Genomic DNA, 16461 nt, shown 5'->3' on the forward strand with positions numbered 1-16461 from the left:
CAGACAGACAGACAGACATAACGGTGTAATGGTGCATGGCGAATGGTGCTTTCAAACGTCGTCGGTCGTTTTGCTTTCAGCAATGTTTGTGACTCAAACATGCTAGATAAGTTCGCAATTGATGACGGTATATGGTGGTTTCATTTGGAATTGACTCTTTCAGTCAAAACAAATTTCAATCAGTTCATCAATCTTGTTTATAACGAAGATAGATCTATGAAATTGTGTTAATCACACGTTATCTAAATTAAAATTTTAATGGATAACGGTATGAAAGATAGGCAGATTGAAATGCAAACCATATCAATTAGGTTATTGCAGAAAACCTGCGTGCCTGAAAATGAATGACGCTTATACATTATGTGGCGCTTATACATTGTGTGATTTTTTTTAGTTTCAAATAATTTTTGGTCTTGTGTAAATACTCATGCGTAGTGCTTTTAAATCAGTTTTCCCCCCAATCAGGTCATAACAGATGAGATATGTGGCGTATGATGCTTTCAGTATCAGCAAGATTTTCATGTTGAACTGGAAGACGGATTGATAGATTTGTTGAAATACAAACAAGGCATTAGTCAAAGTAAAGCACAAACATATTGGCTCATTTTATTTACAGATGTTGACTTCTGATTCTATGTAATCCCCCGCCGTACAATTACTGAACGTGGTAAAGCAGGGGTATTCGAGGGCCCATACCCAAGAACATGTTTTATATGTTTCCCTCCTACACACCCGATTTAAGCAAAGTCTGTAGAAGCCTAATAATTTCAATCAGGTTGAAGGGAAACAAAACATGCAGGGTGGTGGCCTCCAAGACCCAGATTTGGATGCCCATATTGTAAAGAAACAAAACATTTAATACTGCACCTTTTCGGTAAGAACAACTTTACAACTCTCGTTAACCATCCAGACAGGAAAAGAACATGGCGCCTTCAAACAAAGAAAAATCAGTGCCGTTGTTGCAGCCGAGCGCAAAATTGTCCAAGTCGCGGATGGGAATGAAGGAGTGTGTGCTCCAGTGAAAATGGAGGGTGAAAAAAAGTACCATTCAGAAACGCAAAGAAGTAAACATACTCAAAAGGCACGTGTGGCTGTTGGTGAAAATGGACATTGCATTTGTCCCGATGCAGCAGAGGTTGCAGGGGCCGTTCAGACTCATCCCCACTTTTTAGAGGTGAATATTCGAGCAAACATTATTTTATCTAAGGCACTAATGGGAACATACCCCTGGCTTTCTCCTTAAAGGCACTAAACTTTAAACACTCCAAACCTCCAAAAAATCCCCTAAGGATGCTGATTGATGTGACATTCATTTTGTGCTTACTAATGGCCCCAGGATACAAAACTCATCCAACTGTGGAGTTTGTAAGGGAGAATTAAATATGAGAATATTCTGGGAGTGGAACACATGACTGGTGGCTAAATTTTCTCCAATGACCCATTTAGCAGTTGTTATTGCGTGAACACTGTTCCTCAAGTCCGCTTGGCATGTCTTCTTCACCTTGGTATCGGAGGAAGAGGAGGTGCCCCTCTTTCCTTTTTACCTGAACCTGCAAAAAAGAAAATTTTAAACCCAATTGTTAAGTAATAAAAAGTGGTCAATTTAAAAGACTTAATTCAATTGTTTTTTTTTGTGTGAAAAAGTTACATTTTGAGAGTAATGTTTGTGTTGGAGGCAAAATTGGAGTGAATGATGATGCTAATGTTTGAAGCTATTAATATAAAAGCTAGTCTTGAAGTTTTCATTTGAGATTTCGATTGAAAACATTGAAAACAAGGTTGGTAGCTAATGTTGGATGCCTACAATGGAAAATAATACAAGTCAATAAAACTATGATTCAAGGTACCATTGAAACCAATGCTGAAAGCTGGCATATAACGATAAAGCTAAGATAGGTCGTCCTTTTACCTGAATAAAGCTGCAATACTCAGAGAAGTACTGTCGTAGCATTTTCACATTGTGTCATAATGTGAATAAAACAGATTAAAATTATAAATTTACCAGAATAAAGTGAAGATACCATGATGAAGCATGAACTATTTTAATATGGAAAAATGCATTAAATGGTTTTTTTTCTTCTAAAATTGGTTCATTAAAATACATTGAAGTATTTAGCTCAGGTAATGAATTAATTCTTTGTGAATAATAAAAAAAGAATATTTCACAAATAAATCAACAATTTTTGTATACTAAGTCCTGATCCTGCCAAAATATCCTCTTGGGTTAAAGTCACAACGCATACAGGCCTCTGCCTTTGTAACTTACTGATCTTGCTGGGGTATGTCTTGTGAAAGTGCTGATAGGGTTCGGGTGGAGGCAGGTCTGAGACGGGGTGGAAAGTGAACCGAACCTCCCATTCATCTGCGAGAATGGGGGATTTTTTTGAATTTAATAAACAGTAGGCCAAACTAAAAACCATAACATGAACACGAGCAGTTACTCAGAGTACTCACCGTGTATCTGGTTGTGGTGAGAGTTCTGGAAGCCGTTGCCCATGGGTGGCGGCGGTGGGGGTGGGGCACTGCCACCTCCCGTTATCGGTCTGTCCGGAGGTAGAGGGGGCCTGCCTCCCGCCCCGCCCCGTGAGGTATCTGACCCCAGCCGCCCGATTGGAGAATGTGCTGGTGATGACCTCATACTTACACCGCCCATGTTACGGCCGGAGGGAGGAGGTGGGGGCAGGGGGCCTGTGGAGATAACATTGGAAGCTAATTTCAAAAGCCTGAGGCTAATATCGGTGGACACTTTGGAAGCTAACGCTTGAGACAACGAAGGAAGCTAAAATTAACTCATTCATTGCCATTCACAAATTTATTCGAGAATACAGTATGACATAGAGCGCCATTCCCGAATTAGTTCGGGTTTTGTTTTTTCTTGCTTGGGTGCCGATAAAGCGCTGGCCAGACCTTTGGCAATGTTTTTCCCTCCCACAAGCGGGCAGCATATCCCTTTTTTTCCATGTTAGCGCTTTGTTCCAGCTTCAGCTGTTGTTAAAGCGCTACATAAACCTATACGTATGTATTGCATTGTATTTTTGGACAGCCACATTTCAAGCTCATGTAACTCTAGACTCATACAATTTAGGAAATAACTCTTTCTGATGAAAGAAGATAGTCTTTCTTACGCTGAATTGAATATTTATGTCGTCCTAAAACACAATATTCTGTGGGTCCTGCAATTTCAGTGAAAATGACAACAACCCTGCACATGTCTGGCAGTGAATGAGTCAACGATAATGTAGCGGCTAATGATGGAATCTACGAAAGCTAGAACTGGAATCGAATGTTGACCCTAATTTCAGAAGCCAACGTCAGTGGTAAAGTCATACTACGTGACAGTGTCCACAGCAGCTCAATACATGTTTTTGACATCATAAAGACTCTGCCAACCTGTGCGCCCTGCTGATTGGTTTCGTCCAAATGAAGGTGGCCTCTCATTGGGTGGAGGAGGGAGGGGTCCTGTCCGCGGATGAGGCGAAGAACCACAAGTGCTGGAAAAGAAAGGCAACATTACAACACCAATAAAAGGACCTATACATGATTTTACTATGAGAAAGAATGACAGGACATCTGGAGCCCTCTCTAAATCAGGTAAACCACCCTTTGTCAAAGTCAAATCTGGCCCTTCACATCATTTTATTCTTCCCACGAAAGTAAATCAAACTTCTGAAATTGCATGACGCTTGCCTAAGTCCCAAGCAAAATTTCAAATTGTCCAATGTAAACCACAATAACAGTATTTATTTTCTACTTCAAATTTGAAAACGAGTTATTCAATTTGTTGTGCGTTCTGTATGTAATCTATAGAGGAAAGGAAAAATTGTAATGGTTTCCCCAAATTCATAATGGCCCCCGAGAGGAAACCGTAACTACAATGTGGCCGGCGGCAAAATATGAGTTTGACACCCCTGAGTTAAACAGGTATTCTTATTTGTCAGACTGTGCCTTGATTGGCAGTTGACCACAAAACTGTCCGCAGGTGTGAAGAGAAGCAAAATGTTGTTTGCCTCGATTGTCCCAAGAGAGAAAATGGACAGATGTTTCGTTGTCGGCAAACCTGAGAGAAGTGTTTCTTTGGGGTAGACGAGGTGTGCAATGATCCTCCCCGACAGCGGGCGTCGGGGGCAAGGGAGGTGGGCCCGGTCGTCCTGGCGGGAGAGGTGGCGCTCCTCCTCCGGAGCGAGAGGAGACACAAGATGGCGGTTTGGAATTGAAGGCAGGAGGCGGTGGAGGAGGCATGTCTCGGGGCATGGATGGGCGGTGCCCTCCAATCGGGGCCGGAGGGGGCGGGGGCCGGTCGTCAGGAAGTGGCAGTCGACCCCCAGGAGTTGGAGGTAAGGGTGGTCTGCTGTTATTTGGAGGCGGTGGCGGCGGCGGTGAAGAGGCGCTCGGCCTTGAGGAACCACATGGGGGAGGAGGCAGGGGCCCATGCCGTACTGGGGGAAGACTCGGGGGCGGTGGTGCTGATGAAGGGTTGGATCTGGGTCCCGCAGGAAGGGACGGAGGGGCTGGGCCCCCACGAGGACTGAAGTTCTGGTTGGGTCGAGGCGTGTTGGGGATGGGAGGGGGGACACCCCCTGGAGTCTCTTGCCTTGAGGAGATATTTGTGCGGTTCTTGGCAAGATCTCCAAGCCCACTGCGAACTGCAGATGGGCCACCTGGAAGCTTCGGAGGACCAGTGGAGGCTCCACCGAAGGGGCTGGGGCTCCCACCGAAGCGGCTTGGGGGGAGTGCGGGTCCTCTGTTGGGTCCCGAGTCTGGAGGAATCGGTGAAATATGAATTCAATGTAAAGGCAACTGTTTTTAGGAATTTGTTTCATGTGTTTTACCATTGGCGTCTCGGTTAGCTGCAGAGCGCAGTTTTGGCATCCCGCCTGCAAACAGGCCTCCTAAACCAGCAGGAGCACCACCACCAAATCCCCCACCTGAACTTCCTCCTCCTCCTCCACTTCCACCTGAACCTCCTCCTGAACTGACAGCTCCTCCTCCTTTGGGTTCTGGGATTCAAGCAAGTCATAATTTATACTTCTGTTCAGTATATTAATACCTATGATCTGCCCATTCTTTATCCTCTGCTAAGAATGACTAACAATACTCTGTGTATCATATCTAATGTTTAGACATCGCTAATAGACCATGATTGAATGTTGAATATTTAATAACCTTGAACTCATTCACTGCCACTCCCAAATTTATTTGGGAATTTAAAAGCATGACATGAAGCGCCATTCCTAATTTTGTTCGGGTTTTGTTTTTCTTTGTTCGGGTTTTCTAATAAAGCGCTGGTCAGACCTCTGGTAATGTATTTTTCCCTTCCACGATGGGGCAGCATTTGCTTTTTGTCCATGTTCGCACTTTGTTAGTTTCATTTTCAGCTGTTGTTAAAGCGCTGTATAAATCAATATGTACGTATTGTATTTTGTACAGCTGCCCCCATTTCAAGCCCAGATAATTCTAGACCCATATAACTTGGGAATTAACTTTTTTTTCTTACGCCAAGTGAATGTTTATGTAGTCCTAAAACTCAATATTCTGTGGGTCCAGCAATTTGAGTGAAAATGACAAAAACCCTGGCAACTGGAGTGGACACATTTTTGCACATCGTCTAGCAGTGAATGAGTTAATGTATGTAATTTACATACATATTTTCCTAACATTTAATGTCTTTATGAAGCATATGTCTTACTGTCCAGCAGGGGGCCACTCCGATCATTGGTGACCGTCTTTTTGAGTCGGGTTCCTTTACAAATGTCAGACAACAGAGCATTGCGTCCCTTCTGGTCTCCGCGATTGGCCCTCTCTGTGTTGGCCTGAAACCACCACAGACGATGTACACAAGTGTCCAGCATCTAGCTTCACATGCATCCCAAAAATATCTAGATGATTGATTAGGATTAGTTTTGTGCCTTACAAATGCCAGGGTGGGAGGAGGAGGTGCTCCCGGGGGCGGCGGCGGAGGTGGCGGGGCAGGCATCTTTCAATGTTTAGGTGATCTGCGCTGGACGCTGCACCCTGCTTGACAAACGATTTCACACAAGGCACATTGCTTTGATCTTCTTTAAATTAGACGTTATCAATACAGAATTCAAATTTTTACAATAGTGGAGCACAGCGTCAAGTTAACGGCAATACGGGCCTAAAATATCACATTAACTCTGCACTTATGTAATCTGCTGACCAACAGGAAGTGCATCTCGACACTGCGGAATTGACATGGCCTATAACCTCTCAAACATTACAGTATTTAAAAAAATAATAATAAAAAAACCAGCAGACTCACACAGGGTACACTTTAGTGAAAACTAAGCATATCATAGCATTTAAAGCACTTTAACGCATTCCCTGCCATTCTCAAATTTATTAATGAACAAAAACAGTTTATAAATGGCAAAAACCCTGGCACTGGAGTGGACACATTTTTGCACGTCTAGCAGTGAATGAGTTAATCAGGACGCGGCAACACTCGGCCCATTTCCTGCAAGACATGACGAAACGTCCGTTTTTGATAACATTCTCAGCCTGTCTTGTTGGATTACCAAAGTGTTAAAAAAGTTGTCAACACGACTCTACTTTTGGAAACTACTTCCTGTCTTTTTGCAGCTATGTCGTTAACAGAAGGATTGCACATCAGCCCAATGTGCCTTAACCTAAGGAAGCCTCCTCCCATGAAAAATAAACAAATACATAAATAAACACATAAATAAATAAACATAAACAAACACACAAATAAATAAATAAAATCTGTATAAATGACTTCGATTGAATAGATCAAATCGATCAATTATAACCATCCAACATTAAAATACACTTGTGACTACCCGCACAATGTTAACTGACACCAATGACATGAGTGCATCTCTTGAAGTCACATGCACACTGACATTCGCATGCTGTGATCAGCTGGGAACACAGTGCCTCAATTGTGTGTGTTTGCGTGTGTGAGCGTGAGAGAGAACACACACACGTGGCCAACGGCAATAACAAATGGTCCAATTGTTTCCTTTCTTAAGTACTTTTCTCTCTGTCTTCCAGATGTACTTAATGCTGCTCGAAGAAGCAACTGCTAATTTTGTTTTTTTAGCTCCCACAATAGTTGCTGTGAAATTGCGACATGAAAAAAACAATTGGACAGAGATTAATCATTTCAATGCCCCACCCCGAAACCCATTAATGATGCCTAAAGCCACAATATCACAACTGTGAATATATTAATATTGTCTATTAAACTGCATTTCGGGTTTTGCAAGCAATGGCTATTTGAACACAAACGGTGCAGACAGGTGAGATACTAATAATCAAAGGCAACCATTTGATTCTTTATCCTCTCTGAAAAACGACAAATATGACTGCAGCTGACTAAGAAATTACGACCATCTTCTTCATGAACTGTATAAAAGCATGTAGGTAATACACTCAACCCTAGGGGCCAAATTGCACACACCAGAATGTGCCACAGAAGAAGAGAAGAAAAACAAAGTCGTTTCAGATGTCTCAAGACCAGCAAAGCCAGAAATGTTGGCTGCGCAAGAAGTGTGCTGCTGAGTGGCTAAGCTAACATCCTGTGCGACTGCACACGTACACACAACCCCGCGCCAACAGATGTTCTGTGTAATTTGACCTGACGTCTGTTCCTCATCGACTCAAACTGTAAAAACAGAAACATTCCACTTCTTAAACATGTATTGGATTGTTTTTTTTTTCATTCTAAATGTACCCAATGTTTGTACCCAATTTCTTACGAGTTAAGCGATTCAGGATTATTGTGAATTTGGTGAATCGCTTCACCAAATTCATAATGGCCCCCGAGAGGAAACCGGAACTACAATGTGGCCCGCGGCAAAAAGTGACTTCAGCACCCTTGTTCTAAATCACTGTTATTGCGTAACATTTTATTTTCCTTTTTACATTTTTAATTGTATTCAATATTTTTGTTTTCACTGAATATAAATCTTTAAAATCCAGACTTTATTTTATAGGATTTATCATTAACGATAAAGATGTTATTTAAATCATAATGTACATTGGCATTTTTTTTAAAAGGTAATATATATATATATATATATATATATATATATATATATATATATATATATATATATATATATATATATTGCATATTTCATTGTCATTTTTTACTTTATCTTTTCTGAAACATTTGCTGTCTAATATATTATAGATGACACATTTTAATTTATATATTCTCATTTTACATAAATATATGCATTATGTTTAATTTGAAACTTAAAAGTAGTCAAGTAGTGTTTATTTCCCACTCTTTCTATTTTGCATGAGCATGTAACAGTAGTCCAAGCCTCTTAATAAGTACATTACTTTAAACATTTAAATTGTTTTTTACTTAGTTGCAAACAGGTGTCCCAAAGAAATTAAGAAATAAACAAACAAACAAATAAATAAATACCGGTAAATACACACAAAAATTTATAAATACATACAAATAAATCAATACAATATCAGTAAAACATTAAATGTCAAAAAGTCACATGAACTTATTGTTTTTCTGCCACAAATGACTTCTTTTCCTCATCAATAATGTTCCAGTTCTGAATATTTGCAATTTCTATCTGTACTCACTCAATCTGCGTCCATAGAAGAAGGAGCAGGATATTGAGAAGACAATAGAAGAAGCACCTCTGTTCCGTCCTCATGAAAATGCAAAGTGTGAGCAGCAGCCACATGCAGCTGAAAAGAAAAAAGGCAAAAGATGAGCGATTGCGAGAACGTAAAAAAAAAAAAAAAAAAATAGGATGCCCCTCCCCAAATTCAACTTGGACTTCCTTTAAGTGCACAAGACTTGACATGAGGCACGCGCCACTTCTTCTTTTTCACTTCCCCAACTAAGCCTCCATCTCATCTACAATATGTCATTTTTTATTAATATATTTAGATTGTAAGTAATATTCAGTGACGTGGTGAGGTTCATGGCTGGTGAGGCACTGACGTCATCACAGTCAGATTTACAAACATATGAACTGTACAGAGTAGCTTATTCACCATTTGATTGGCAACAGTTGACGTGTTTTGTTTAAAATATCATGTCAGCATTCTTTATATAAACTGTAGAATAGAAAAAAACAATTAAAAAAACATTATCGTGTTACCTTTACTTTTAAATGAAGTCCATGTGCCGCTCCTTCTGAAGAAAGGCATCTATATCTTCTTTGTAGAAGCCTTCCTTATCTTACTTGAGTTTTAAAAGTCTCTCTATTTCTTTCAATTTAGATATGTAATCCTCCATTCTGAAAATAAGGCAAGGGCGAAAAAATGACTAGATGGTTGCACTTAACTTTCTAACTCTTTACTGTAGCTTGCGCTCACTAATTCTATTACAGTGAGACCTTGGCTTACGAACTTAATTGGTTCCCAGACAGAGTGTGTAAGGCAAAAAGTGTGTATACAAAAAAAAAATTCCCATAGGAAACCATTAAAATGAGAATAATCCGTTCCCTAGTCTCTATAAAATATAATTTTCAACTAAATAAGCCTTAAAACTACGCACAACATACCTTATTCTATGTATAATAAATGTGCTATTGTATTGTAATGAAAGAAATACACTGCACTATATAATAAAGTCACTTTATTTACATTTGTGATGGTCGTTGATGGCTCTTACAAAACTGAGTCATCACAAACGAAACCGAAAAGTTCGTAAGCTGAGGTCTCACTGTATTCTGCAGCCGAGGAGGCGCAACAAGAATCTCTGTAATCACCAGCGCCCCCTGTCATGGGGCAGGAGAACTGTGTGCCTCACCTATGCACGCAGTTTTGATAAAAATACAATAAAATAAACACTGTAGTACAGTGTTTATAATGTAAAGTGGCTCTACATTATATACACAAGCTAAACTGTAGAAATTTAGTTCATATACTAAAAGTGTTTGAACACTTTCATAGCGATATGCAGGAGAGAGAAAAATTACACATCATATTCCGCATGGTCAGTGACAACATGTACCAAAATGTTGGATGAATACCTCAAAAGTGAAAGCGATCAAAGAATAAATTTGGTGGAGAGAAGGCCAATGGTGCCTGCTCACTTCAAAGCAGGCTTTCTGTCACTTCCTGTCTTCTCAGCGTTGCACTTCCTGCTTAGCATACTCATCACCACACACTGTCACAGTGTGTGCGCTTGCGGGTGTGTGTGTGCGTGTGTGTGCATGTGTGTCTATGGGTCTGTGTATGTGTCCACGTGTCAGTCACGTCCACTGAGGAGTGAAACCAAACCTGCCCAAGCTAGCGCTAACAATAACCAGGCCGCTATAGTGTAGCACGAAGCTAATGCCGCGTGTATAAACGGTTATTTGTTACAGAGCCTCGGCTAACAAAACTAACGCGTGACAGGAATACAACACTGAAGGGGCAAAGCTGTCAAGCCTGCTCCGCTTACTGATGCACAAATCTAAAAGGAAGCTGGCCTATTTTAACAATAAAAAAGTGATAACTTTGATAAATGCCAGACAGATGATCATAATGGCAGCAGAGGTGTTACTTTTCCATTTTTTGCTGAAAAAGGCAGTTTAATTTCATCAAGGAAGTGGGGAATTCCGTTTCCTCTTATTTACTGAGCCGCATCAGTAGCTCCACAACTGTGACTTCATTGTGCCTGCTCTTATGATGAGGTCATCATATAGACATGTTGTCAAACGGTTATAAATAAAACAAAGGAAAACTGAAGACATTTGTGGAGTCAATGAATATCAATGAAAAGGTTTCTTCAGCCGTCATCTGTACTTCTTTCAAAGAAGAACAGATGACGGCTTCTTTGAAAGAAGTACAGATGACGGCTGAAGAAACCTTTTCAGCAATGGACCACTCCTGTACGACTGAGAGCTTACACAGACGAGTCACTGAATAGGTGAGGACTCTCTTCCATTAACTTATTTCTTGAATTCTCTTGGTTCTTTTTTCAATATGAATTGAATCCTGGGTGACAATGTCATCAACACGAGAAAAAAAAAACGCTAATAGCAATTCTTTGACAGCTAGCAATGTCAGGAAGGGCATTCAATCCAATTCCATGTGAAAAAAATGAACTCAAGTCATATATATATTATTATTATTATTATTATTTATCTATTTATTATTTATATATATATTTCTATATTCAGCTTAGCCAAGGTATTGGTCAAAGGGTTAGAAAAGTAGGCTGCTGTCCATGGCAACGGCAATATATCCCAATATATATATAAATGGGGCCGATACGACCAGTCAGACTTTAGTTCGCTGACGAAGCCTCTTGGATAGGAGGCGAAACGTCCGAAACCTTCACTTTTGTACAGATGACGGCTGAAGAAACCTTCTCATCGATGGACCACTCCTGTACGACTGAGAGCTTACACAAACGCATCCTCATACTATTCGGCTCTTACCGTTGCTTGCTATAGCATGTTACAAACATACACGGTATGGTACTAAAAGCCGGAAGCCAACGTTGAAGTTGTCATTTCATGTCACTGAAGTGATTTGTTACTTCTTGAGGCGGTGATTAACACATTAGTTTAACTCCCTGGTGTTTTTTTCCTATCTTTGTGATTGTTTTTTTTCCTGTATATGGTAGTTGTCCATGTTAAGCGCTTTGTTACAGCTTCAGCTGTTGTTAAAGCGCGCTATATATATATTGGATTGTATGGATGGTACCATTATGGTTGTATTAAGTTCATCCTGTCTACTTGATATCTAACTTAAAACAGATTCTTTTCTTACAGACAGTGTATTTTAGGTATTATATTACCTGACATGTTTCGGCGTATACTTCAGTGTATACGGGATGTTGTTGTGACGCGCGTCACAACAACGTCCGTGACACTCTGACGAAGGCGGAAGTATATGCCGAAACATGTCAGGTAATTGAACACCTAAAATACACTGTCTGTAAGAAAATAATCTAATTTAAAACAGATTCTTATCTTACAGACAGTGTATTGTTTTAAATTTGATATCAAGTAGACAGGATGAATTTAATAAAACTATTATAAGAAAATAATGTGTTTTAAATTGGTACCATTATGCTTCTGGGAGGGGTGGACCCTTTCATTAATGTTATCAAAGAGCAACAAAACTATAGGTGAAAGACCGTTCTCTCATGACGCCATTTGGAATCGTCAAAAGCAATCTGAGAGTTGGGTTTGCTTTTATTAAAAAAAAAATCATTCTCCGTTTTATTGATCTCAATTACATATCCTCAATGATTGATTATCTTTTAGTTTTATTGAATGTTTTTGTTCACTTCTTATTCCCATTCCATCGGGTGTTTTCAAATGGTATTTTTTCTTTGGACGTAGTTGTTTTCTTTGTGACAGTTCATAAAATGAAAATGTTTTTTGGGCTCTCTCTTTCTCCCTGTCTCTGTCTTTCCGCCTTTGTCTCTCTCTCCCCCCTTCTCTCCCTCATCTTGTCTCTTTCTCTCCCTCATCTTGCCTCTCTCTCTCTCTCTCTCTCTCTCTCTCTCTCTCTCTCTCTCTCTCTCTCTCTCTCTCTCTCTCTCTCTCTCTCTCTCTCTCTCTCTCTCTCTCTCTCTCTCTCTCTCTCTCTCTCTCTCTCTCTCTCTCTCTCTCTCTCTCTCTCTCCCCCCTTGCCTCTCTCCCGTCTTGCCTCTCTCTCTCCGCCCTTGACACTCTCTCTCTCTCCCACTTATCTCTCTCCCCCTTGCCTCTCTCCCCTCTTGTCTCTCTGACCCCTTCTCTCTCACCCCTTGTCTCTCTCACCCATTGTCTTTCTCTCTCTTTCTCTCCCCTTGCCTCTCTCCCATCTTGCCTCTCTCTCTCTCTCTCTCTCCCACTTATCTCTGTCACATCTCCAGATGAATTGCAAAAAAAAAAGGGAGTTTGTGTTTTGGTTTAGAGTATTACCGTAGGTAGATGTTATGGATTAAGATAAGCATCGGACGCCTACTTTCTAAAATCAGAGTTTTTGCTAGGTTTAAGAATCAGATTAGGGTTTAAAATCAGACATTGCGTTTAGTTAGGGTTCGGGTTTAGGATTATTGGTGGTGATGAAAGATCAAGGGATAGGTTTGGAGATTATGACTTGGATTAAGATTGAGGTTTAGAATAAACAGTAAAAAAGGACGTGGGTACACTTGAACTCATACATTTCACCCAGGTATGACTGATTGGAAGTGCACTACAGGGACACCGTCGTAAAGTACACGACCAAAGATTCAATTAAGATGAACTGTTTTTAATGTGAACAGACGCATTCAAGTGCAAGAGATGGTCTCCTCTCACCCTCTCCAGTTATTCATTTTGGCTCATGTTTGGACTTTTGAGAGCCAAAACAAATGGGTTCCGCACTCATTTGTTCCCTTCGTCGCTTGGCAGTCTTTTTCCGATCGACCAGTGGAAAGAAAGTAACGGGGAAAATGCTTCAGATGTCTGAAAACAATCCCAGACATTTGCTCCCGTAACAAGCAGGGAAGATTCCCCAACAGCTCTGTTATAAATCGTGGAAAGAGCAACAGAGCAGCAGAGAGCGCCTTTTCTAAACATTGCGAGAGAAAAAAATTGTATTTCACCTTTGCTTTCATGCAGCGTCAGAAATATCCAACTAATAGATAAGGACTGGAAAAATTATAATCAAGACATCAATCAACCGAGTAACATTTCAAAGGAGACGTCTGTGTAGGCTCTCAGTTGTACAGGATCGGTCCATCGATTAAAAGCAGGGGTGTCCAAAGTCGGTCCTCGAGGGCCGCCGTCCTGCCTGTTTTCCAGCAACGCACCTAATTCAAATCATCAGGACCATTTTGATGCTGCTTCAGAGCTGGCTGATGAGCTGATCATTTGAATCAGGTGTGTTGCTCCTCGGAGAGCTGGAAAACAGGCAGGATGGCTGCCCTCGAGGACCGACTTTGGACACCCCTGATTAAAAGGTTTCGTCAGCCGTCATCTGTACTTCTTTGAACTTGTCGGATGTTTCGCTCCTCATCCAAAGAGCTTAGTCAGTGAATTAAAGTTGTGCTGGTAACTCTGGCCCCACATCTGTCCCTAATGGCACTGCCACTTCTGTCCATGAGAGATTTACATAGGGCCAGAGTTACCAGCATAACTAGTTCACTGACGAAGCTCTTCGGATGAGGAGTAAAACATCCGACACCTTCAAATAAGTACAGATGACGGCTGAAGAAACCTTTTCATCGAAGGAGATGACGAAAAAAGTATGTGAAAATTGTGCTTCTTTTTAAAGTTTTTTTTGGCGGGGGGGTCAACTCAGGTTTTATTTTATTGATTCATGTATTCATCTATGTATTGACGTATTTGTGTATTTATGTATTCATTTGCCTGTTCATGTATTTTTATATATTTGTGTTTATTTATATATTGATTAATGTATTTATTTATGTATGTATTTATGTCTTTATTCCATGTTCATTTATTTATTCATTCATGCATTCATTCAGTTACTCATTTGGGAGGGGATTAAAATTAGCATTCATAATTATGAGCAACTTTTATGATTAGGGTATGACTTTGAGATGACTCAAAACAATTTGAATGACAATTTCTAATGTGTACTTTCTTGTTTATTCATGCAGACATTTTTTTTGGTTCAACGTGCCAACTGGTGGTAAACATACATTTTGGGGTCAATGTAAATGCTGGAACTTGTTTCTTTGCACATCATATATTGCAAACAGCAATGAATCTTAATGAACATGAAATTTTACAAAATGTTGAGAAATTTTGAATTTCTATTTACATTTTAAATGATCATTGCAGTTTCTGAAAAACATGAGGTATTTTATTTCATTTATTTTGGCATCACCATATGAATAGTGACGACATTTTTTGCATTCACGTGGATTGCAATCATCCAGTTACACTTTAAAAATCATAAATAGCAACAACCCCCATTCAATTTCACGAATCACTCATTCGTCCTCTCGTCTGTTAACTTTGGCTCATGTTTGACTTTGAGAGCCAAACCAAATGCGTTGCACTCTCGTTTGCTTGCTTCGTTAATCACTCGGAAAAGTGATTCAAAATGACACTCTCAATAAAAAATACAATACATAAATAAGCAACGTTTTCTACTGTGCACAGGGGGCGTTTCTTTATGCACGTGTAATGCGGTGTAAAAAGTTGTCCTTGCTATGATTTCATTTTTTATTTCAAAATTCCTCCGAAAGTTGTCACAAGGCGCTCAACTCAGCTGGAAGAGCGTTTCTGTCAAATAGGATGCACGCTCACACAAATTCCACGTATTGATGTGTGCATGCAAAGGGCAGATATATACATATATTCCGTGTGTGTGTGTGTGTGTGTGTGTGTGTGTGTGTGTGTGTGTGTGTGTGTGTGTGTGTGTGTGTGTATATATATATATATATATATATATATATATATATATATATATATATATATATAAGAACTCTTTGATCTTGATAATCAAAACCAAATGTGAAACGCAATGCAGCGATCGTCCCACCAAAACAGTTACACGGAGGCCCATAAAAAATAATAATAATACATTTCGGGATTTATATAAGATGAAACATGTAAATTAAAAAAAAAGCAAAAAAAGGTCATCAACCAACCTGGGCCTGAAGCCAAGAAACACGCCTCGTTGAGCTTTCGAAGCGAGTCGTCTCCTTCTTTGCAGTAAACAAGCCCCGCAGTCCGAATCACTGCCAGCTGCGGCTTGAAGGGGGAGGAAGAAGAGGAGGAGGATGACAATTCTTCATCATGTGTGCGCTACTTCCTTGCTAACGTGACTTTGCGTTACTCACCGACGCAAGAGCCAGGGAGGCGTCACGCAACGTCAAAGTAGGATTTATGTCTGAAGGGGTGTGGGGGGTGCGAGTGCTGAATACGCGCAGTCGATGGTCAAGTCTGCAGTGGGCGGTGACATATGCTCCTCTTTCTCCTCCTTCCGCAGAGGACTCCACGCACGTCGACTGCGGCCAAGTCGTTCCTCTCCTTGCGCGTGTGCGCGCGCGAGCGTGTCATGGATTAATCGATGATCAGAGCCAGTTTATCTATTTAGGACACACACACGCGCACACACACGCATACATTTTGTTTTTGGGCCACTGATAAAACTACAAAAACTCAGCACTTTCGCCGCATGTTTTTAATGACGGAAGTACTAGTGCCATTTCTTGGACAGCGTTATCATGACATGCTAATTCAGAGTCCGTTTAAAGTGAAAATAAAAATGTCTTACTAATCTTCGCAAAGAACAGCGTTAATACAAAGAATTGCAACTTTGAATGAAATTTAAAAAAGTCAGATTTTTTTGGGGAATTCATGGTGACAAAGTAAAAAGGAATTCCCATCACTAATCTGCAGTGAGAATAGTTCTTCTTCGAACTGAAAGAAAACAGACGGGGTGCAAAAACGATGCAACAGCGCTACCTGGTGGTCGCATAGGAACATCACTCGTATGATTTTTTCCGAGGTAAATACGTACAGTATTGTGATTCACCGCCCCCTCAAAGTGCAC

At 40.4% G+C, this 16461-nt stretch overlaps 1 protein-coding gene across 2 annotated transcripts; it reads right to left on the reverse strand.

Annotated features, from left to right (window-relative positions):
* Nucleotides 1-581: 581 nt before the first annotated feature.
* LOC148889218 (WAS/WASL-interacting protein family member 1-like) lies at nucleotides 582-15890 on the reverse strand. 2 transcript variants are annotated; one of them, XM_089012298.1, is made up of 11 exons: nucleotides 15746-15890; nucleotides 15554-15656; nucleotides 8593-8700; nucleotides 5912-6012; nucleotides 5687-5810; nucleotides 4830-4997; nucleotides 4058-4757; nucleotides 3391-3491; nucleotides 2455-2688; nucleotides 2267-2362; nucleotides 582-1550 (listed from the first exon to the last, which is right to left on the reverse strand). In XM_089012298.1, exons 4-11 carry the CDS (start codon nucleotides 5972-5974, stop codon nucleotides 1498-1500), a joined length of 1539 nt encoding a protein of 512 aa, XP_088868424.1. In that variant the 5' UTR covers nucleotides 5975-6012; nucleotides 8593-8700; nucleotides 15554-15656; nucleotides 15746-15890; the 3' UTR covers nucleotides 582-1497. The 2 variants fall into 2 exon arrangements, with proteins under 2 accessions (XP_088868424.1, XP_088868425.1); XM_089012299.1 differs by having other exon boundaries at nucleotides 5912-6015.
* Between the last annotated feature and the right edge of the window lie 571 nt (nucleotides 15891-16461).

This window comes from Hippocampus bargibanti, linkage group LG13 (genome assembly GCF_051943395.1).
Source record: "Hippocampus bargibanti isolate YZ-2025 linkage group LG13, ASM5194339v1, whole genome shotgun sequence".
In the NCBI taxonomy this organism is placed as follows: domain Eukaryota; kingdom Metazoa; phylum Chordata; class Actinopteri; order Syngnathiformes; family Syngnathidae; genus Hippocampus; species Hippocampus bargibanti.

Bases quoted from the DNA above. Each gene is read 5' to 3' on its own strand.
- LOC148889218 (XM_089012298.1), bottom strand. From the start codon at position 5,974: ATGCCTGCCCCGCCACCTCCGCCGCCGCCCCCGGGAGCACCTCCTCCT. The intron at 4,998-5,686 runs GTAAGACATATG...CTTGAATCCCAG, and splicing joins GAGTGGCCCCCTGCTGGACA to AACCCAAAGGAGGAGGAGCT. The intron at 2,689-3,390 runs GTTGGCAGAGTC...TTATCTCCACAG, and splicing joins CCAATCAGCAGGGCGCACAG to GCCCCCTGCCCCCACCTCCT.